Source organism: Asterias rubens, chromosome 17 (assembly GCF_902459465.1).
Source record: "Asterias rubens chromosome 17, eAstRub1.3, whole genome shotgun sequence".
Classification (NCBI taxonomy): domain Eukaryota; kingdom Metazoa; phylum Echinodermata; class Asteroidea; order Forcipulatida; family Asteriidae; genus Asterias; species Asterias rubens.
Genome location: NC_047078.1, coordinates 7471410 through 7495920, shown reverse-complemented (window position 1 = coordinate 7495920; position 24511 = coordinate 7471410). Strand labels below are relative to the sequence as shown.

Genomic DNA, 24511 nt, shown 5'->3' with positions numbered 1-24511 from the left:
TGGTGCCCTTGCCCTTGCCCTTTCAAAAACAAAGCATAGAGGCCTGCAGTCACATAAAATACCTACTACTTTGGTTGAGTAGATGTGCCACACAGAGTGACTATAAAAACATGTAATATATACAGGTATATGTATTCAGTACTCCGGAAGGATTAAGTGAAACGGTGTTTTGCTTTCCTGCATAGGAATTCATGCATACATAAGTCCATTTCTTTTTAGAATACCAGAAATACAGATAGAGAGTGTTGACATTGTATGTGTATTTTTGTAAAATGATGTATAGACCTTTCTTTTGCAACGTCACCGCCCAAGTTTTTGCCAACCCAGATTGGAAAACTATGGAAAGCCATAAGTGCAAATCAAGAAAATATCGCGTATTTTGGTAACAATGTTACCAAATTTGTTGATTTTGTTTAAAACAAAACAATTAATTATGAGAGGGTTTTTGTTAAATTGAAAGTTTGCAGAAAATGTTGAATTTTGTTAAAACATCTGTTTTTACAATTTAGTGTTTTACTAACATTCGGCCGACCATGCCAACCAAGGCGGTTTGTTTATCAACAAAAGAAAGGTCTATAGCAGATTCCCAATAAATACCAAGTATTATACAATGACAATACTAAGCCCCACTAACATCTGAAATGTCTCCATTAAAGGTACCAAGGTTAGATTTTGAAACCTGTCTGAATGTTATGTTGCTATCGTAACCCTTCATTCAATTCAAGTTGTGTTTTGAATGACCAAACTTGTTGTCAAAGGGGTACTTTTTGGAAGGACACAAAACACAATGTCCACAGATTTACATTAAACTCACACAGCTTGAAGATAATGCTGGTAGAAAGCCTCCCTTAAAATATTAAATATTACTTGCTGAGGTGCTGTAGTTTTTGAGAAATGAGTAAAACAATGTCACATAAATAATTGTTGTCTTAAGTTCTAGCATGTAAAAACGTATTAATAATAAATAATAATAATAAGACTTGTAATGCGCACATATCCACCCTGCTGGGTGTTCAAGGCGCAGTAAAACCAAAAACAAAACAAAAACAAAAACACAACACAAAGAAAAAAACAGACACAACAAAATTAGTCATTGAAAACCTGTGACATAAGATAAGTTTTGAGAAGAGACTTGAATTTTGCAGTACAAAGACAAGATCGAAGATTAAGTGGTAGAGAGTTCCAGATGCGTGGCGCGGCTGAAGAAAAAGACCTGTCACCCCATGAGTGTCGAGACTTGGGTTCAATGAGGAGAAGCATAGAACTTGATCGAAGATTTCTTGATGGAGTGTAAACTTGAAGCAGTTCAGAAATGTAGTGGGGAGCCTTGCCATTAAGAGCTTTGTGGACAATGAGCATCAGCTCATTGTGGTATTAACCAGTTGTGGTATATTATTATGGTATAAAATCTGTGGACATTTTGAAAAAGTACCCAAATCCTTTAAGTCCCTTTCACATGAGAGCCATTTAGCAAGGGTCCCTTGCTAAATTTGAGCGTGGTAAGGGTCCCTTGCTAAATTTGAGCGTGGTTATACAATTTTACCAAAATATACCTTGTGTGAAAGGACAACAATTTGTGTACTGTAGAAGGTCTCTTGTTAAATCTTGTAAAAATATTGCTACATTTTACAACCATGCTAAAACTTAGCAAGGGACCCCCTGCTAAATTGCTGTCTTGTGAAAAGCACTTTTGGATATGTGACTAAAAACTGAGACTCCACCTTTGAATTCTTGACTTGAGAGTAAAAATGAAATACTAAACTTGTAGTGAAATTGTGAAGTCTCTACTTGAACTTGATGACTACTATTCTTGAAGGAAGCTGCATACTATGGTTGCAGCTGTATACTCAGCCAGAGGGCTTGTCATGTCAAACCTATTCCCAAGACACATCCAATACCACTCATCAACCTATTCTTCTGCTTTCATTCTCTACTACCTGTAGAGAGGTCCTTCTAGGGTTCCGTGGATCAAATATCTCTCACCATGGACGTTGTGATCATTATCCCCAAAATGTAGAAAGTAGAACCAAAGTTAAAAAGAAAGCAAAGTAGTGACTGTGTAATGTGGAGGTCAGATATGTGTACAATGTAAATAGATCTAGTAAGGATCACATGCCAGGGTAGGACAGCTTTTAGGCGTGGTATAAATGAGCAAGTAACATTAGTATGTACAGATCACATTCCTGGGCAGGACAGGTTGTTTGCCCCGGTAAAAGAGCAAGGAACATTAGTACTTCAGGATAACATTCCTTGGCAGGACAGGTTGTTTGCCCCGGTAAAAGAGCAAGGAACATTAGTACTTCAGGATAACATTCCTGGGCAGGACAGGTTGTTTGCCCCGGTAAAAGAGCAAGGAACATTAGTACTTCAGGATAACATTCCTGGGCAGGACAGGTTGTTTGCCCTGGTAAAAGAGCAAGGAACATTAGTACTTCAGGATAACATTCCTGGGCAGGACAGGTTGTTTGCCCCGGTAAAAGAGCAAGGAACATTAGTACTTCAGGATAACATTCCTGGGCAGGACAGGTTGTTTGCCCCAGTAAAAGAGCAAGGAACATTAGTAATTAAGGATAACATTCCTGGGCAGGACAGGTTGTTTGCCCTGGTAAAAGAGCAAGGAACATTAGTACTTCAGGATAACATTCCTGGGCAGGACAGGTTGTTTGCCCCGGTAAAAGAGCAAGGAACATTAGTACTTCAGGATAACATTCCTTGGCAGGACAGGTTGTTTGCCCCGGTAAAAGAGCAAGGAACATTAGTACTTCAGGATAACATTCCTGGGCAGGACAGGTTGTTTGCCCCGGTAAAAGAGCAAGGAACATTAGTACTTCAGGATAACATTCCTGGGCAGGACAGGTTGTTTGCCCTGGTAAAAGAGCAAGGAACATTAGTACTTCAGGATAACATTCCTGGGCAGGACAGGTTGTTTGCCCCGGTAAAAGAGCAAGGAACATTAGTACTTCAGGATAACATTCCTGGGCAGGACAGGTTGTTTGCCCCAGTAAAAGAGCAAGGAACATTAGTAATTAAGGATAACATTCCTGGGCAGGACAGGTTGTTTGCCCTGGTAAAAGAGCAAGGAACATTAGTACTTCAGGATAACATTCCTGGGCAGGACAGGTTGTTTGCCCCGGTAAAAGAGCAAGGAACATTAGTACTTCAGGATAACATTCCTGGGCAGGACAGGTTGTTTGCCCCGGTAAAAGAGCAAGGAACATTAGTACTTCAGGATAACATTCCTGGGCAGGACAGGTTGTTTGCCCCGGTAAAAGAGCAAGGAACATTAGTACTTAAGGATCACATTCCTGGGCAGGACAGGTTGTTTGCCCCGGTAAAAGAGCAAGGAACATTAGTACTTAAAGGAATATGTTGCCTTGGATTGGTCGAGTTGGTCTGTGAAAAGAGTTTGAAATCGTTTGTTATGAAATGCATATGGTTATATAGATAATGCATAATGGTTATAAGTAATTTAAATGTAGATTATAATGATCCACACAGACAAGCCTGTAAATTGAATGGTTTTCCTTTTACGTCGAAACATGGTCGGCTATTTTGTTGAGTCAAAATGTTGACTGGGTAGGACAAGTTTTGGCCCTGGTAAAAGAGCATGGAAAATTTAGTACTTAACTTAATAATAATAATAATATAGAAAAACTTATAATGCACCATGTCTGTCACAGGTGACACTCCTGGCGCGGGAACCCTAAAGCCCGGTTCATACTTCCTGCGGAATGCGATACGAATGTTGACATCACAAATTCGCAGCAAAAAATTCGCAGCAGTTCTACTCTGCTCAACTCACTTGCGAATATCGCTGCGAAAGGAGGGTTGTGACGACAAATTCACTTCAAATTCACTTTGCATTCGCATTCGCAGGAAGTATGAACCGGGCTTTTCAAAGCTAGTATCTAGCAACAAATAAAACAAAACAAAAATCACAAGGAGAAACAACTGATTAGAAGAGATGGCTTTTGAGTTCATTCTTGAAACTGTTTGATGGGGAGTGAGTTCCATAGGGAAGGACCCGACCAAGAGAAAGAACAGTTTGTCATACTAAATGCAACGCCGTAGCCATCTTTCTAAAGATCGTTTCAGACACATTGAGTAATCCTCAACCATTGTGCACAATCAATACAAGACCAAAGTATGTAAATGAATGTGGACTAAAAACAAGAAGGGGTGCATAGTGATTCACAGGGTGTTCCTTTTTGCACCTGGTCATATTGAGTATGTGAAGGTATAATGTATGTCTGACTATTCATGGAGTTCTACCTCCATGGACTTTTCATGCACCTAGGCCTATCTGGGTCTTTGCTCTATGCTGTACCCGACTAGATGTACACGTCCACAACACAGTAAATTCAATGCATGTCAGAATACACCTCGTTTCGTGCAATTTCATTGGTCTAGAACCATCGTGCGTCAAGTCTAAACAATGGTTATACATTTTCCCGCCATATCTTTATTTCTTCGCTGCCATATTGTGTCAATTCAATACAAATTGAATGCATTAATTAGCTTTATTTAAGTGATTTAAAGTCACTGGACACTATTGGTAATTGTCAAAGACTAGTCTTCACAGTTGGTGTATCTCAACAATGCATAAAATAACAAAACCCTAAAAATAATTGAGCTCAATCGGTCGTCGAAGTTGCGAGATAATAATGGAAGAAAAAACACCCTTGTCACACGAAGTTGTGTGCTTTCAGATGCTTGATTTTGAGACCTACATCTGAGGTCACAAAATCAAATTTTAGGACAATTACTTCTTTCTCGAGAACTACACATGTATGTTACTTCAGAGGGAGCCGTTTCTCACCATGTTTTTTTTACTACCAACCTCTCCTAATTACTCGTAATCAAGAAGATAATAATAATTTTGAGTAGTTACCAACAGTGTCCACTGCCTTTAAATCATAGAGAAAGCTCATCGCTGTATTTTTGAATACAGCCCAGTTTTGTTTTCCTTGGATACATATCCATGATTTGAACGTCACACTGTATGAAAATTTGATGTGTTTGACAATTTATGTAGGCTGTTTGTGTTAGGGCGTTGTTTGTGTGTCGTGCTGACATAGCAGGTGGGAAGAAGATGCACTGAGTAGGACGGATTAGTATGATGTTCTTGTTGCCATGGGTGACGGAGATCTTGGCATTTTAGCAAGGTACTTTGGTACATGTATGTCTGATGATGGTCATACAGAAAAGTGCTATTCACACGAAAGCAGTATAACTGAGGTCCCTTGCTTAATTTTAGCATGGTTGTAAAATGTAGCATTGTTTGACAAGATTTTTGCAAGAGAACTTGGACAGGAGAAACAATTGTTGTCCTTTTGACACGAGGTACATTTTAAGATTTTACAACCATGCTACAATTTAGCAAGGGACCCTTGCTACATTGCTCTTGTGTGAAGAGACTGTCAGTTGCTCATCACACCAGGTCAATATATATCAGAAGTGTGTGAGTTGCATGGGTCAATGTATAAGTATGGTAAAAGTCATTCCTGATTTTGTTCTATGCAGCTGTTCGTTATGCTCATAAATTCTTGCCCCCCAACATAAATTCAAAATTTGTTTGTTGGCTTAAAATAAAACCTCTTACATGTATGCTACATGTGTAGCTTGAAATATAGTGTGGGCCGGACAAGTAGACTATGTATAGCAACTAGGACGACATGTACTATGTATGTCTTGGACTATGGCTGTAGCTACAACATGAGAGTAGGGGCATTAATTTTGAATTGTACCCATACACCGATGTGTGCTAGAACTGTATACTCAGTACTTACCTGAGTCCTGTGAAAAAAATCACAGGCATATTACTCGGATGGGATTTGAACCCACAACCCTCGCAATTCTAGAGCAGTGTCTTACCAACTAGACTACCGAGGTTGCCCGCTAGCTAGAGGCAGTTTGAATCCTATGTTTTGGCAGCGCGGGTACCGCAACAATATAATAGATGTTAAATTTTATCCGCGATGCAAATGTAACATCTCTTATATCAGTGGGGCATTGGTCTCTTTCATAAGAGCATCTCCTTATCATGTTGCCTCCATCTTGGTCATGTTCCTCAGATCAAATAACAATAAAGAATGCTGACAATCATTTTGCAAATAGGAACCAGACTATTTTGTTCTTCCAGCCTCGGTTTTGTAATAACATTCATATCAATGGGAGAAATTCAAGATGGCTTCACCATGATTAGCCTACGTCTTTTCCTTATAAGGAATATAATAGTGGCTAGATAGTCTATTCCTGATAAAGAATATAATGGTGGCTAGATAATTGATCAATATGTAAAAATATAGGTCTCTGGTTTGACAGTAGATCATCAAATAATCCTTGATTCATGTGTTCTGTAACTTTGATCGAATAGAAGATGACGTCATTGAAGTGAGTTACATGTACAGTTTTCCAGGAGACTAAAGTGTAATTGAATTCACTATAATTTACATACTGAATAGGGATGGTTGAAAAATAAATGACAAATCTGAATAGGATTAGTTGTGAAGTCTCCATATTGCATTTGCCATTGAATGGATAACAATCCAGCACTCAGTAACTGTCAGCTTAAGTGCTATTCACACGTCAGCAATTTAACGGGGGTCCCTTGCTTAATTTTAGCATGGTTGTAAAATGTAACAAAGTTTGACAAGATTTTGCAAGAGAATTTGGACAGGTGAAACAAATTGTTGTCCTTTCACACAAGGTACATTTTGTTAAATTGTACAGCCATGCTACAATTTAGCAAGGGACCCTTGCTTATGATGAAAGGGCTTTAGTGTGATTCACTAGGCTATTCAGTAACTGCAGCTCAATGTGATCACAAATTGAATTGTGAGTTTTGTTTATGGCAGAATTTGGACAAGAAGAAAGCCTGTTATTGTGATATTTATAAAGCCTGTACATTATGTTCATTACATGATAATTGGATTGTCTAGACGTGACTACTGTACATATAAATCAAGATGTCTGACTGTCTCTTGTTCGCTAAGATTCAGATTATAATGCAGTTTCTGCCTATTGTCCTGTGTTAGACATGTCTTAACCATGCGTAGATGCGATAAGCTTATCCAGTGTTCAAAACAGGCTTTGGTTACACCTGTTCATATCATCGGCTTTAAGGTCCTTGTATGTCAAGATAATAGGAAGTTTTCGATTTAAAAGACGGATGGTTCTGCGACGGTATGTAGTTATCAGCCGAGGTTGTCGTTTTCAGCATAACGTAGATTCATCCCAAGTACTGTTGTTGACATTTGGGGACGATCGTCTTCAAAGCCGACGCATGTGCAGATGATGCCAAATGTCATCACTATCGTCGCAGAACCATTCGTCGCAGAACCATCCGTCGCAGAACCATCCATCGGCGAAAACGAAAACTCAATATTGCTTGCTGATGTACAGCACATTATGTAGACCTGGGCAAGAAACTCCTCAAATGTTTTCACATTTTCAAGAAACTCCTCAAATGTTTTCTATTCCAACAAGTGTATCAGCATTAACTTCATCCAACTGTCTTGAGCGCCTTGGATCAACTTTGGTTGACTACGGTGCAATATAAATTCCCTCTGATTGATTGATTGATTGGCAACGAGTGGACAATGACCATGGAGTGATAATGCACATTCCTGAACATTTTGCTCAGGTGTGCTTCATTGCAGCCCTTCAAATTTGTCAGTATTTTGGATCTGTTGAGAATTTGTGCAGACCAGTGCTTGGAGGACTCGAGTCTGGCTGGTCTCAGACTTCAGACTTGAGACCGGTCTACTCTTGAGTCAATTTTTAGGTGACTTGGACCACAGTCTCTTGGGACATGGATTCTGGTATGACTTGGCTCAAGACCAGGAAAGGAATGGGGGAGGGGGGTTAGGAATAGGCAACTTTAGCTACCTTTGTTGTCATGCCTTTAACTATTTTTGCATGTTAATTGATCTATAACACTGGAAATCAAGTATATCTTGAAAATATGTTTTGACTCAAATTGAAATGCTACAAATAGAGCAAAACTTGTTATGAGTTTCACAGAATTGGATGGAGATGGTCGAAATTGCACGCAGAAAAGTTCCATATCAGCGTCTTGAGTATGTTGTTTATTAGATACATGCGCTTTATAGGACTTTGATATTACTATTATATCCGTGTCCGTAGCAGGAATGACTTTTACCACACCCTGTTTTGGGGTTTATTTTTTTTTCAGAAAAAAAAACAACTTTTGGTTATGAACTGCAGCCAAATGAACGGTTTTTCATTTGTGTGTCTTTGTAAACCTTGATAGGTATTGAGTCCAATTGTAGGAGGTGCCATCAATCATGATATTGTGGTTTTCTCATGTATGATGATCATTGTTAAGCTGGCTTTGTGTTTGGATAACTTACTGCATGCAACATGCATTCATTTTGTAATACACATCCTACCTTCATTCAAAACGCTGACCCTATACAATTAAGTTAACCTCATACGACCAAGATATTGTATTTTTTTATATGCTACTTTTTATACACTGTAGTGTGACACAACCAAAACATACATTAGACTTATATTTAATTCAAATGAACATTACCGAATTGGTTATGCTAACAAAACAGTTGCTAGCAGTGTAAGCACTTTATGTCATACATAAAGTGACAAACCTGTAAAAGTTTGAGAGCGGTTGGCCATCTGGGTCACAAGAAAATGGTGAAAATCCGAGTACTCATTTTGAATGAAATCGATGCGAAAAACAAATTAGTAAAACGCTCACTGAGCGATACACTCCAAACGCGAAATTAGATTATTTATTTCTCATCAAATACGACTTTTCAGACAAAAATATTTCAAGGGATGTTTTCTATCGTTATTATTAGTTCTTGTAAGTTTAATGTAAATCTGTGATCTTCACGAATTCTTTTCACAATAATATAATAATAATATCAAGGTCTTATATAGCGCACGTATCTACCAAACAAGGTACTCAAGGCTTGCAGGCCTGTTTACTTCATTTTGAAAGGGGCAAGGGCACCAAGGCTTGTTCTCCTTTTGGTAAAGGACATCACCCTATGAGAATATTGTATATTTCTACTAGAGCATTTGAAGGGCACCAAGGCAATGATCAGGGGGCACTGAGGCAATCGCCTTCGTTGCCTCCGTAAAGTATCAGGCATGCCCGCGCAATGACCATCATTTTCAGCACATTTGTGTTAAAAACTCATGAAACGGATTGTGCTAGATTTTCCAATTCCCTTAAGTGGTTTAAATTATGAACTAAGCATACATTGGCAATTTAGAGCGATTCCTACATAATTTTTAGTGTCATGCATTTGATCAATCTGTACCCATGAACGCACTCAGTCATTAATGTGTTGAGCTGTCATTAAACACATCCAAAACAGGCGTTGTCTCGTCAAATTGGTATTATCTCTTAAAGCCATTTTCAGATTTGTATTAACTGCTACAACACTTTGAATTCCGTGAAAAAAAGATGAGCTGAGTATTAATTTTGGTTTAATCCATACATTGATGTGTATTACAGTTGCACTGTATATTCAGTACGTTCCCAAGATCTTTGAAAACAAAATCACAGGCAGGCATATATTTGTAAAATATTCTTATCTGTAAAAATTGTTTGAATTCGGCCCCCGGCTACGATGACGTTTTTTTTCAATAAACCATTTCAATTCAATTACTTTGGTGGGATTCAAACCCACGACCTTAATTGCCTGGTGGCTAGAGGCAAATGGAATCCTATATTTTGGCAGAGCTCGGGAAAGTACAGTGCTAACACACATTTGGTGTATATGGGTAAAACCAAAATTTATATTCTTTAGCAAATTTTCATATATTAAACATAAGCTGAACCATGTTTTTTGGGATCCACACGACAGAAATTTAACTGGGGTCCCTTGCTTAATTTTAGCATGACATGATTGTAAAATGTAGCAATGTTTGATAAGATTTTGCAAAGGAACTTGGACAGTAGAAAAATTGCTGTCCTTTCACGGGAGGTACATTTTGCTACAATCTAGCAAGGGACCCTTGCTAAATTTCCCTTGTGTGAAAGGGGTTTTGACATGCCTATCTGTTGTTTATTATGACCAAGCAGTATTTGATGATGTTGTTGATAAGTATGACTTTGTTTGTTTATTCCTAACAGTGGCTGAAGGATGGTGAAAGGTTAGACTTGTTATTAGGAGATACTCATCGCTCTATTCTTACCGCTGGAGAACTGTTCTTCCTTAGAGTCATTCATAGTAAAGGCAATGCCGATGTCGGAACGTATCAATGTTTAGCCTCCAACTATCTGGGCGAAGCCTACAGCAATAACGCAACGTTAGAAGTCACGTGTAAGTATACATAAGTATTTGTCAAATACAATTGTGTTTCCATGTGAACAATAATATTTTAGACACCTGTGATTTTGTTTTCATTTTATTTTAAACTTTATTTGGCTTGGGATATTGACCCCTTGCACGTCCGTCACACGCGGCAACTGATGCCACACTCACCATGTCGGTGGTAAATAGGTTTACGTGTAAACGCTGCGTTGCCTAAAATGCGCACTTTACTGAATAACACACGTTGACATTGACCACCAAAATGGCGCATGCCAGATTATTCTGATAATGACGTCGGGTGAATTGGGTCAATAGGGGCATTGTTTAATGCATTTTATTAAAAACTACAGCACCTCAGCAAGTAACATTTGAAGGGAAGCTTTCTAATCATTATCTTCAAACCCTGTAAGTTTAATGTAAATCTGTGAAACATTGTGTTTTGTGTTCAGAACGTACCCTAATCCTTTAAGTGTAAAGGGGTTGCTTAATGACCTGCCATTTTTGGTCCCTGCATGTCTGCAGGATGAAGGCTCATCTGTCTGCTACTGCATACAAATTACTCACCAACATCACATTAAGTCATCTCTCTCTGCAAGGAATATTTAATGAATACATTTAAAGACACTGTACATTACTGGTAACTGTCAAAGACCAGTCTTCTCACTTGGTGTATCTCAACATATGCATAAAATAACAAACCTGTGAAGATTTGAGCTCAATTGGTCATTGAAGTTGGGAGATAATAATGAAAGGAAAAACACCCTTCTCACTTGAAGTTGGGTGCTTTCAGATGGTTGATTTCGAGACCTCAAATTCTAAACTGAGGTCTCGAAATCAAATTTGTGGAAAATTACTTCTTTCTTGAAAACTATGTCACTTCAGAGGGAGCCGTTTCTCACAATGTTTTATACTATCAACCTCTCCCCATTACTTGTTACCAAGTGAGGTCTTATGCTAATAATTATTTTGAGTAATTACCAATAGTGTCTACTGCCTTTAAAACAGTCTAGATTGTAGGATGGAGGGAAACATGCACCACAGGCAAGGAGTTCCAAAGAGATGCAGTACGTGGAATGAAGCTGTTGTAATGCAATGGTTCACTGTTGTTTCATTGCACCATGGAGGTACCTCCATGATTGCACTGTCCCAAAGTAGTTTGATTCAATGGATTAGTACTTTTTTCTACAACGTTATGGCTCAAACAATGGGTGCTCTAAGCTGGTTACAACAGTAATTTCTCACTCAAATATTAAAATGTCCTTTTTAGGCATCTGAAAGCACAAAAAAATGTGTAACAAGGGTGTTTTCTTTTCATTATTCTCTTGCAATTTCTATAACCAATTGAGTCAAAATTTTCACTGATTAGTTGTTTTATGCTGTTATAACTTATACATGTATGTTATATGTTGGGAGAAAAAAATTGAAGAAAAAACACCCTTGTTGCACAAGTTGTGTGCTTTCAGACTCGAGACCTCAGCTGAGGTCTCAAATTCAATTAAAATATTTTAGTGAGAAATTACTTCTTTCTCAAAAACTTTGTTACTTCATAGGGAGTTGTTTCTCACAATGTTTTATACTATCAATAGCTCTCCATTGCTCGTTACCAAGTGAGTTTTTATAATTACCAATAGTGTCCAGTGCCTTTAAAGCATGGATATTAGTCCCATACTGTAATGTTAAGAAGGCACGAGGTACATTGTTCTCTCGCAACTTCAACGACCAATTGTGTCCAAATTTTCACAAATTTGTTATGTTATGCAGATGTTGGGAAGCACCAAGTGAGAATACTGGTCTTTGACAATTACCAAAGGTGTCTGGTGTCGTTAACATTAGGGAATACTTGTTGACCTCAATGCTCTTATAATACATGTAGATAGGCTAGCAAATAACAAGTTCTCTTTGCTGGCTAGCTCATCAGTGTTTACAGTTAGACCCCAGTTATATAAATTGATCAGGGCCCAATTTCATGGCTCTGTTTACCGCCGAATTCTGCGCTTCCGATCACGATTCCCCGCTTACGTGCAAGCGCCAAATTTCTGCACTGGCCTTGTAAGCGTAGAATGCTTAATGAAGTGGAGTACGCACGCGCAGAAGCCAAAATTTGACGCTAGCCCGTGAAATGCACTTGCCGTAAGCACATAATTCTCTGCTTCTGTAAGTGCCGATTCTGTGCTTTTGGTAAGCAGAGCCATGGAATTGGGTCCTGTTGTTATAATGGGATAGCAGCAGCTTTAAGTGGGAAAAATAGGTCCATGCTGTAATGTGCAGAAGGCTCTAACTGGACATCCTGCTGATCATTAATATGGTCCATTACTAGCCTGCCTATCATCAATGGTAGAAGCTGTGCATGACAATCTCAATCAATTGGCAGTTTCGCCTTGAGACAACACTGACTCCCTTGTGTAATGTCCTTCCACATAACTCCAATTAATCAGTCTCTCTAGCTGTAGATTAAGCACACACTCTCCTACTTTCTTGTGTGGAGAGTGGAGAGACATTTCTCATGGGAACTATCTACCTAAGTTCAATACTCATAGTCCTGCATAGCAGTCAGCAAATATTGCCTGGCTTTGACATTATCTGCATATTGGGGTATATTTGTTTTTAAAATAAAAACAAAATAGGGGTCATAACTTATTATTTTGTTTTTTGTTCCATTATAATTATTTTGAAAAGAATCTGATATAATATTTTCTTGATTACCTAGTCCAATAGTCCTGCAGACGGGATAATATTGCCAGCTACACACATGTAGGCTTTAACATTCTGTTCAGTAACATTGTTTTTGAGAAAGAGGTTATTTTTTGCTCAAATAATAAAAGGCATCAACTGATCAATCAAAGCCTTTTATCTGAAATCACACGAAGTTGTGCAACAAGGGTGTTTTTTTTTATTCATCATCTCTTGCAACTTAGAATTAGATGACCAATTGAGCCCAAATTTACACAGATTTGTTATTTTATGCATTGTTGGGATACACCAAGTGAGAAGACAGGTCTTTGACAATTACCAAAGGTGTCCAGGGGTGGATTTCACAAAGAGTTAGGACTAGTCTTATCTCAAGTGAGGACCAGTTACTCGTCCTAACTTAGGACTATCCGTGCAATAGGAGACTTTCCAACGCTAGGTGGCAGCAGACATACCGGGTAAATTTCCATTGTTCACGTAGTTCTGAACATGCGCATAATTCTGAGAACAATGGATTTACCCGGTAAGTCTGCTGCCCTCTATCGTCCCAGAAAGTCGTCCCATTTGTTTATCTCCTAGGACTAGTCCTAAGTTAGGACTAGAACTAACTCTTTGTGAAGTCGACCCTAGTGTCTTTAAAGAGTAAGGATGCAAGTGCAACACTAGATCCAGCTCTAGATCATAAGTTTCTCTGTTGCCACGCCTACACGCCTCCTGTTTGCCACTATTCCAAGGTTTTTCTGACATCAGGAGAACCCCTCCAGACACAAAGTAAGACTCTGATGCCATGAACCGCTCAGGCAAGGATCAAGATGAAACATGTACATTAGCATCATCAATGCTCACAAGCGATACGATTTTAAAGCCATTGGACACTTTTTGAACAGAACAAAAAAATTAAAAAAAATTCACAGATTTACAAATAACTTACAGGGTGTATCACAACTTATATATAAAATAACAAACCTGTGAAAGTTTAGGCTCAATCGGTCACTGGAGTCGGGAGAAAATAACGGGAAAACCCACCCTTGTTATCGCACGTTTCGCCGTGTCATGACATGTGTTTAAAACAAACTCGTAATTCTCAATATAGAGAATTGATGTTGTTTTAATGTTTTCTCAAAAAGTAAAGCATTTCATGGAATCATATTTCAAGAGAAGTCTTTCACCATTACCTTCTGTAAACCCTGTAAGTTATTTGTAAATCTGTGAACTTAAATTTTTGTTTCTGTTCCGAAAGTGTCCAAAGGCTTTAATAAACTCAAATGTGGATACATTTGGAAAAGAAAAAAAGCAAAAAAAAAAAGCAAATTACTGATAAGTGTTTCAATGCAATGGCCAAATTGAAGTCTAGATTTGCATCAGGTACCAACAAGAAACTCTTAAAGGAAAAAGCTTGAGGATGAAGCTGATGGCACCCCTTTTTGTGAAGGTATCAGAATCTACATGTAGAATTGTAGGAAGCGCAATTTTACACAATTATGGCGAGGTATAATAGACCTTATGCACAAAATGTCATATCAGTAGGGCGCCCTCACTTAGAGGTTTAAAGTTGTGGCCATTCAAACTTAAAAACTTAACTTAACTTAAATGCATTTATAAAGCGCTTTAACACTGTTTCAAAGCGCTGTACAGTCAAGAAAACATTAAAATGCAGGATTAAAAAACATGAGCAAAAATATCAATATGGTTTTTTAAAAAATACACAACAGTTAAAAAAGTAGCCAAAATTTAGTAAAAACAGTGCATTACAAACAATCATATTACACAGAAAAATAATAATAATAAGCATCAGGCGGATCCAGAGTAAATCAACCCCATTGATTGTTACATTATCATTTTACCTCTAAATATGGGGTCAATGCATTTATAAGGGCAATTCCAAGCAAACATGGACATGACACCAAAAAATCAAGTTTTTGTCACAACTTTCTTTCCACTTGGAAGTTATAGCTAACATATGAAACCAATTTATTTTTAGTTGTTGACAAGGAATGAACCCAATTTTGCCATATAAGAACTCAGCTTGGGCTCCATGTAGGCGTGGCTAAATTAAATGGAAAACTGTAATGCGACTGACCGTAATGCGACTGACCATGGTTTTGCCATGTATATCTGAAAGTTCAAGTTGCTGACCATTTATAAGTATCCTGTTGGATACTCATGTTTAAGAGTTGTGTGTTGTATATAGTAACACTATTATGAATTATGAAAAGCCCACAACATTTCTAATATCATCAATTCAAAGCCTTGGGTGTCAAGTACAAATCAGTCTATAAACTTAGTGGAAAGAATATCTCACATCATAGAACTACTAGCACCAAGATCAAGAAACGTCACAGAAAAGTGTAATGCGACTTACCATGGAATTGCCCATAAGGTCTATGGGCTGGATGGTTTAAGAATGGCTTCTTTACAAGTAGATCATCATTTTAAGGAATAGCAGATTAGAATGTGTTCATACGGAAAGAATTAGACATGCTTAGAGACAGGTGTCAAATCACTACCAAACAAATCTATCAAACTCGCCCACTAAATCTAACTTTGATTACTTTCCTAACGAAAGACATGACAAGTGTATGGTATAGCTTGGCTATGTGAGGCCATGAATGCAATGTGGTTTGATCAAACAGCTCCCCTTGATTCAATCAGGGATCAAGCATTTCATCAATAAGCCAGCAATCTGTGTCACATGCTAACCCATCTCTCTCAGACTTAATCAATTCTAGTCTCCGCTAAGTCTTATTTTAATCATTTTAATTCAATGGCGTGTCGTTTCCACCGGTGGATATACCTTGGTACCAACTGTAGTTCCAATAGTCTTGATATACATGTATAAATGTCAGATGAGTTGAGACATTAATGAGTTATTGATTACAGCATGATCCACCATCAACAAACACATTCAACTTCCCCGTTCATGGTTTTTTCCCTTTCCCCATAACTGGAAAAAAAAAATCATCCCAAGCTCTGGCTGGAAAGATGTCCTTAGTTTGCTGTTCATTATTATCATTAAGGTCGTTCAGGGGGTAGTTACTTTATAGCACATTATAAACAAGAAAGTTTTGCTGGTTACTAAATATATTTATGTTACTTTCTTATAAATACAACTCTACATATAAATGTGCCCAGTGCCTATATTTTCCACTTCATAAAAAAACCCATTGAGTATTTGAAAAATACCCAAAAGAAAAATAGTTAGTATACCATTTTAGCATTGTAGCACAAGAATTACTTATTGTTTCCTATACCCACACATGTGAACATGTTGTATACAGCTCTAAATGTGTAGGCCTACACTACATGTGCATATATTTTCCACTTCATAAAATGCATCGTGTATTTGAAAAAATACCAAAATGAAAAAAGAAAAGAAAAAAAAATCAGTTAAGAACATTTTTTACCTCGAGGCAAATGTTCTGGAATATTCTCAAGGATTTCTTGCATTGCCAACAAATCAATGTCAATTTAATTCCGGTTATGTTAGACTGTTAGGCTGAGGATGTGCAGCAAGGGAATCATTTTGAAGAATGTTTGTTGATGTGTTTATTGGGGTGTTGGGGTGTTTGTTTGTTTGTTTGTGTGTTTGTTTTTATTTCCATTGGTGAAACACCCTTGTCGCACAAGTTGTGTGTTTTTAGATACCTTGAATTCGTGACCTCAACTGAGGTCTGTTATTATTTTCAAATATATAGTGGGAAATTACTTCTTTCTCAAAGACAATGTTACTTCAGAAGAAGCCGTTTCTCACTTTGGTTTAAACTATGAACAGCTCTCCATTGCTCATTACCAAGTTAATTTTTATGCCAACAATTATTTTGAGGAACTATTTAAATGCCCAGCCGTCGATTTCACCAAACTCTTCCTAACTTAGGATTAATCTTAGAACTCAGCACGGGTTCAGTTCCAGATCCAAATACAGAGGACGAATTGAACCCGTCCTAAGTTAGGACGGGTTACCCGTCCTAACTCGAGTTAGGGTTAATCCCAGCGATTCGTGAAATCGGCCGCAGTGCCTTTAATGTCAAGTTCTTGTAAGAATTGTGTACTTTTTAATGTGGACGATGGTGCTACCGATGGTGCATTCATGAATAGACACATAACTTAGAGTGTTCCTACATGTAGCTCCTCGGGCAAGTAACTTACAAATAAGTAAAAGAATCCTCGTAACGTAACGCTGTGTTTGTCACATGCAGATATTCGGGAAGAGTTTCGACTTGAGCCCTCACCAGCCCAGGCAATAGCCGGAGAGCCAGTGGTGTTAGAGTGTCAGCCCCCTCGAGGCTACCCAGAGCCTGTAGTCAGCTGGAGTAAAGACGGTCAAGATGTGAATACAGATGGAGATAGAGTCAAGGTGCTACAAGATGGCAACCTCATGATATCACAGGTACAAATTATCACCAAGTCAAATTTGTTATACTCAAATAAGCTGTCTGCGTGTTAGTTTTGAATAATGTCTGGTACAATGACGTGCTTGATCATAAGTCACATGACTAGGTGGAAGCTTTTGCGTTGTTACATAAAAACAGTGAACATCCATACACAATAGGAGACTTTCCAACGCTAGGTGGCAGCAGACATACCGGGTAAGTTTCCATTGTTTACGTAGTTCTGAACATGCGCATAATTCTGAGAACAATGGATTTACCCGGTAAGTCTGCTGCCCTCTATCGTCCCAGAAAGTCTCCCATTGATGTGTGCATGGCAAAATGGTACCAGGGTCTGCCCAGGGCTTGCCCCAAACCATTTGACATAGCAGCTGGCTCTACGGTCTGAGGAATTCAAGCGTAAGCGGTACATTGTGTCTAAGCAAGTCATTGTACCAGACATGATTCAAATCTAACTCGCAAATGACTCATGGTATCAGGGATAAAGTACTATAGTCTGCATTCTCCTAAGGTGCACAAAGAAAGAAATAGGCCTACACATTCTCACAACATTGTCCTAAGCTAAAACATTCATAAGAGCTTACTTGGTGTATATATATATATATCCACCATTACAATTCAAACAGATAAGTAATGCCTTTTGTTTCAACATAGAGTAAGGACAGAGATTTCAACAATACGCTATTTGCATTAATTTAAATAAATTCTTGGAGTGCACTAATGTATATGATATTGATGTGTGTTTAGTCCCGTGCCAGTGATGCCGGTGACTATGTTTGTACAGCCAGCAATCAGATGGGATCCAGGAGTACTGATCCAGTCTATCTGGCAGTCAAAGGTAGGTCATAGTCTTAGAGAACATCAGAACTAGAGGGCGCTTTGGTGATGCTGCCTTTGGTGAAGGAGACACGCGCGCCATTTTTTAAGAATGTTGTTCGCGCGTTGAATAAGTTTTTTAATGGTTAATTTCTAAAATGTTCCCCTTTTTTTATTGCTTTTTTTATGCCTTATTTATATACCTAATGGGATTGCTCCTATGGAAAGTGATTTGGTTCGCTTTTGGGCAATCCCTAGGCTTCTTTTTGCTTTTTGTTTTTGATATACTCCTATTGTATAAATTATAACTTTCTATTGTATATTGTTAATTTCTTTAACTGCTTGTCATTTTTCGCTTGATTTTTTGTTGCTGATTTTAAACTTATTGTTATATCTTGTTGTTTTTGCTGATTATCTATATTCTAAATGTTTCTCTGTATTAGCGCCATGGAGCATTGTTTTCGATGGATATGGCGCTATATAAATTTTTACTATTATTATTATATTTCTTGTTATTGTTGCCGTATGTTTTTGATGTTTCTAAATTCTGAACGAATATAAAAGATAACAAATCAACTAAATAAATATTATGGATAAATTGGATGACTCAATAATAAATTGTTTTTTTATTTTCTTTGTAGCTCCACCGACATTCCTAAGTCAATTGCAGGATGCAGTGATAGCACCAGGAAATACCGTTATCATTCGATGTGAGATTATCGGTGATCCTACACCAATAGTAACATGGACCAAACAAGGCAGTGAGCTACCTCATGACAGGTCAGTCTAGAGTCACTTATATAATAACCATTATAAGGGCTGTGTCTGATAGGATTGCATTGGCTGTGGATGTGACAGTCTTACATCCATTTCAGACTGGCGCTTCAGAGTCGCGCTGAATTAAGTTCTGAATTCAGTACATGCAAAGTTTGACGTCTGAAACAGTTAGGAGCGACTGGATGCACTTGAAACGACCCTGGAGCGCCTTGATTTCAGACGTCGAATTTGTCATGAGCCGAGCCAATGTAAAAGTTATGTTAACTTCACCTGTCTGCAACAAAAAGCTATTTGGGTCGACCTAGAGTCGCTCCTAATCTATTTGGTTCGCAGCGACGAATGTTGACGTCACATTTACTCAACGCATAATTCGCAGCAGTTGAGTTGTGCTCAACTCTCTTGCAAATATTGCTGCGAAAACAGATTTGTGACGTCAAATTCAAGTCAAACTCGCGTCGCATTCGCAGGAAGTACGAACCGGGCTTAAGCCGGAGCCCAAGCCGAGGTGTGAGAAAGGCCTCTGATGTTTTCTTACTGAGACTCTATTGAGTGATTTATAATGCCTGTTTTGTTTCTTTGATTCAGATCCAACATACAAGATGACAATTCACTGAGAATTCGTCAAGTGAGTGAGTTGGATGGAGGTGACTATGTGTGTTCAGCTGTCAATAGTTACGGCATGGTTGAGGAGGAAATGACATTAACAGTCAGTGGTAAGTGCATCAACCAGGGCTGTTTTCCCTCCGTTTTAAAACAGAAATAGTTTTTTTTTATCCCCCCATTTTTTTTTAATATATTTTTTTTCAAGATCAAATTCTCAAAGAACTGGAGATATAACTATATACATGTATTAATGCCCCAGATTGCAGAGTAAGGCTCTTCCACCTAAAGATAAATGTTAATAATTGGGCTTCGTGCTTGCAAGTTGTTGAGTTTGCATGCTTTCGGGCAGAACCGTTTAAGCTAAAAAATAAATAAGACAAGTAATGATGAGGTAAGTGTATTGTCATTAAATATCAAAGATATAAAAAAAAAAGCAGAGTAAAAATTAGTCATGGAAAACCTCATTTTTGTCACGGATTTTCTATTTTATGATTTCTGTCAAGTTTTGACAAGATATGCTGTCAAGTTGTTGCTGTTTTATTTTATTTTAAAGATAATAAATTCTGAAGTTAAAAATACTTCATAAAATTGTACTGGAGTAAAAACAGTAACAGCGATATTATTTCAGAAAGGTTTGACAACGTCATATCTTTATGAAATGTTTCATTGTTGCCTATTAGCACATAAAGTATGAAGTATGAATTTGCACTTCTGTCTTCACAGTGATTCCCACATTCACCCAAACTCCAGTGGACAGAACTGTTGAGTTAAACCAGATGGCGACTTTTCAATGTCAGGCTACTGGAAGTCCCCCTCCAACAATCTACTGGAAGAAGAAAGGCAGTCAGGTAAAAAGAACTACATGTAGAGTAAACAATGCAACAGTAATATTATAGAACTGTTGCTTAATTCTATTACCGCAGTCCTGACGATGACTAGAGCAAGCTATTGAAACGTTGAGACCAACTCAAGAACTGACTCCGCGGTAGCACAGTTAATTACGATCCTATAAGCTAAAGTAGTAGTCCCAGCCTATTTCTATACCATCCTCCCAGGTAATAGTTAATAAGCAGGACAGTTCTGTTCAGAACTGAGAAGTCTCCCGAACACCCGAACAATCTATTCCGCGGTAGTAGAATTAAGCAAGACAGTTCTCTAAGAACAAACTCTACCTGGCAAGTAGATACACACATGGTGTTACGGCAAACCAAATATATATTGATACCTCACCATGCAATGCCTCAAATCCTATATATTATAACTGTGATCTACATGTAGACTCAATTTCGTAGCGTCGCTCCACAAAATCGACCGCTAAGCAGTGCTATGAAATTGGGACCATGTGACAGCTTGGTCAATGATCATATTGATGCACTATCAAGAAAAGAGCAAACTAAGTTTAGAAATAGTTTTAAACTTGTAAATGTGTGCAAGTAACTGTTCCTACTAAAACATTGCTAAATACTACCAAATTGATAATTTGCGCACACTCAGTACGCTGAGATACTAGAAAAATACCCTTACTCAAAGTCCATAATATTCAAAATGTAAGGTTGATAATGCCTTGATGCTCGACTTGCAAAGAGTACGAAATGCATTGCTGGCTGGTTGTATTTCTTTGTGATTTTTTTTTTTTTTAAACAAGACGTGGAATTTTGCATGTTATCCTTTCTTTGCCTTAGTACATTTTCTTGTGTGGCGGTTTAATCCTCATTTTGATTAGGAACTAGGTTACCGCAGTTTTTGATGTTGATTTGAGTGAATTGGGTGTGCTTTTAAGCTGCCCTAGGGAGTTAGTGAACTTTTCATGGTGGAGTTAAGGGTACAGGGCAGGCCAATGACTTTACACTCTGCAGTTAGAAGTGGTAGATGATGTTGTGTATAGTGCCAGGGATTGTTTGATTACCCCTACTGGAAGAGGTCATACAACCACAGAGCTTAAAGGGGCACGTTGCCTTGGATCGTTGCCTTGGATCGGGCGAGTTGGTCCATGAAGAAAGTTTAAAACCGTTTGTTATAAAATGCATATGGCTAGAAAGATGTTTTAAAAGTAGAATATAATGATACACACAAACATGCCTTGAAACTGCGTGGTTTTCCTTATACGTCGTGAATTATCACGGCACGCCATTTTGTGGAGTCAAGTTTTTGAGTCCATAAAATGGGCGACCGTGTTAGTTCGCAAAGTAAAAGGAAAACCACGCAATTTCCAGGCTTTTTTTGTGGATCATTATTTTCTACTTGTAACATATCTTTCTATAACCATATCGATTTCATAACAAACAGTTTCAAATGCTTTTCATGGACCAACTCAACCGAGCCAAGGCAACATGTCCCTTTAAAGGAATTGGACACCTTTGGTATTTGTTAAGGACCAGTCTTCTCAATTGGTGTATCTCAACATAAACATGTGTGCATGCATAAAATAACAAACCTGTGAAAATTTGAACTTAAATGCAGATGCTTGAATTCGAGACTTCAGCTGATGTCTCGAATTCAATTCCAATTTTTGAGTGAGAAATTACTTCTTCCTCTAAAAACTACGTTACTTCAAGAGGGAGCCGTTTCTCACAATGATTTATACTATCAACAGCTCTCCATTGCTCATTACCGAGTAACTTTTTTTATGCCAACATTTATTTTGAGTAATTACCGATAGTGTACGGTGCCTTTAAATCCCCAACTTGCAATGATGACAGATGCTAGTAGTAGCCCATGGGTTATTCAGATCTCTCCTTGAGTCCATACCTCTCTACTTAATTTCAAGATTCTAGTCCTAAGACTTAAGTGTGTTCCAATATGTGGATGGAAAGGCTTAAAGGGACACGTTGCCTTGGGTCAAGCGAGTTGGTTTATGAAAAGCATTTGTAAATGATGGTTTTGAAATGCATATAGCTAGGAAGATGTTTCAAAGTAAAGTACAATGATCCACACAAATATGTCTTGCACGGTTTCTCCTTTTACTTTGTGAACTAAAACAGTCGGCCATTTTGTGGAGTCGAACAAAATTACGTGGCATAATAATTCTTGATGTAAAAGGATAACCATCCAAATGCAAGGCATGTTCGTGTGGATCGTTATATTCTACTTTTAAAACATCTTTCAAACCATTTGCATTTTATAACAAATGGTTTAAAACGCTTTTCATAGACCACCTCGCCCGATCCAAGGCAACCTATTCCCTAAGGTGCATCTAGTGTGTAGGTGCATGAATAATGTGCCATTGAGTTTAATAGGATTGTTTGATTCTGCTTGGAGGGATGCACTGTGCAAACATATTGTTGGTACACACTACTTGTGTTCGTCTGTCCTTGTTGTCCCTTGTCTTTGTCTTTGTAGGTCTTATATTTAGTGTTATGGCCTGGTCCCACTGCAGCGATAACAAGAACGATAACGATAACGGCGCCAAGAGAACGCACTCTATTGGTTGAATGAGCCTGTGCGTATTCTGCTAAGGGCAATTCAACCAATAGAATGCGTTCTCTTTGCATTGTGAGCGTTATCGTTTTGGTTATCGCTGCAGTGTGACTCGGCCTTAAGTCGGGCAATATATTTGGGGGTACAAAAGCCCTTCTGACTTAATTTTGTTGCCTATTATTTATAACTGTCACTGTTAATATCATAAAACACAATATATAATGTATTTTATAATGTGAGGGTATTACCAAAAAATTTAGAAAAAACCAAAAAAAAAAAAAAACATGTAGAGCAAAATGGATGGTGAGCAGTTCCTGGGCCCAATTTCATAAAGCATGTAAGCAGCCGTTTTGTGCTTACAGAGCGTCCCTTAGCAGAATTTCTATTTCAGAAAGCTGTTTACCAGAAGCAAGCGTAAATGCTGGCTAACCCGCGGTAAGCGCACGAGTGACGTAGCAATGCAAATCCATGGTGAATGTGCATGCGTGTCTAGAAATGTTCTTTGTGCATTGTATAATTGTGGGTTTTTTTTATCTGCCTGTTGTTACTTTTGATGTTTGTGGTGCAATGCAATTTTGTCTTTTTGGAGATCATTAAAGTTTTCTTATGTCTTGTGTTCTTATGTCTTATGTAGATTCATTACAAACTAAAGTAGATAGTTCAACTTGAAAAATACTGTATTTCCAGACTGAAAGATAGCATGAAGTGCGACTAAACACAGCTGAAATTATGTTATCTTTCAATTTACAAAAACATTTTCTAGTTTAGTAGAATTACTTTAGTAACACAATTTATTGTTAGCTGAGCGAACTGTTATTGTACTTGATAATGTTGCAAGCACTTTGGTATTATTATTATAATTATTATTATAATGGAGTAATTTGCTTGTGTATAGGATGAGCTGGTGTTTACTGGATTGCAAAGTGGACGTCTCTCCGTGACACAAGATGGAGAGCTACAAATAAAAGACGTTACTCAAGATGATGAGGGTTATTACATCTGCTCTGCCGATAGTGGATCAGGCTCAAACAAAGCAGAGGCTTTCTTAAGGGTCATAGGTCAGTCAAATATTTATTTCATTAATTCAGCAGTTAATGGAGTTTTGTCATGAGGATTTGGACGGCACTGAGCATACTATACAGTGCTTTAAGTGCAAATTAAACAATATTCCATTTGATAAAATCTCTTACCTTTTTCTTTATTGGTCGGGAAAAAAATGCTGTAACCGAGTTGAATGTGTTTTGTACTTGACAGCTTCAGTGAGTCAGCCTCCACCCATCATTCGCTACGGACCCAGCAATCAAACATTGATAGTTGGTACTGTAGCTTTATTAACATGCGAAACAGCCGGCAACCCTGCTCCGAGCGTACGATGGACTAAAGATGGCGCACCACTACAAGCTGACAGTAATTCAAGGTAAGGCTGTGTGTCCGAAACGACCTCTTCGCCTGCAGCTAGGGCTAGATTGTGCGCGAAGACTGGCAGACGCGCTGATCTAGCCGTAGCTGTAG

At 38.1% G+C, this 24511-nt stretch overlaps 1 protein-coding gene across 5 annotated transcripts in view; it reads left to right on the top strand.

The window, feature by feature from the left end:
- Positions 1 to 24511, top strand: part of LOC117301478 (roundabout homolog 1-like) — a 74822-nt gene that overhangs the window by 25516 nt on the left and 24795 nt on the right. For all 5 annotated transcript variants that reach the window (XM_033785500.1, XM_033785499.1, XM_033785498.1 and 2 more), the window contains exons 3-10: positions 10130 to 10319; positions 17195 to 17385; positions 18134 to 18224; positions 18844 to 18982; positions 19565 to 19692; positions 20306 to 20430; positions 23895 to 24057; positions 24254 to 24416. In XM_033785500.1, the coding sequence (XP_033641391.1) occupies positions 10130 to 10319; positions 17195 to 17385; positions 18134 to 18224; positions 18844 to 18982; positions 19565 to 19692; positions 20306 to 20430; positions 23895 to 24057; positions 24254 to 24416 (1190 nt within the window). The remainder of the gene's footprint in view (positions 1 to 10129; positions 10320 to 17194; positions 17386 to 18133; positions 18225 to 18843; positions 18983 to 19564; positions 19693 to 20305; positions 20431 to 23894; positions 24058 to 24253; positions 24417 to 24511) is intronic.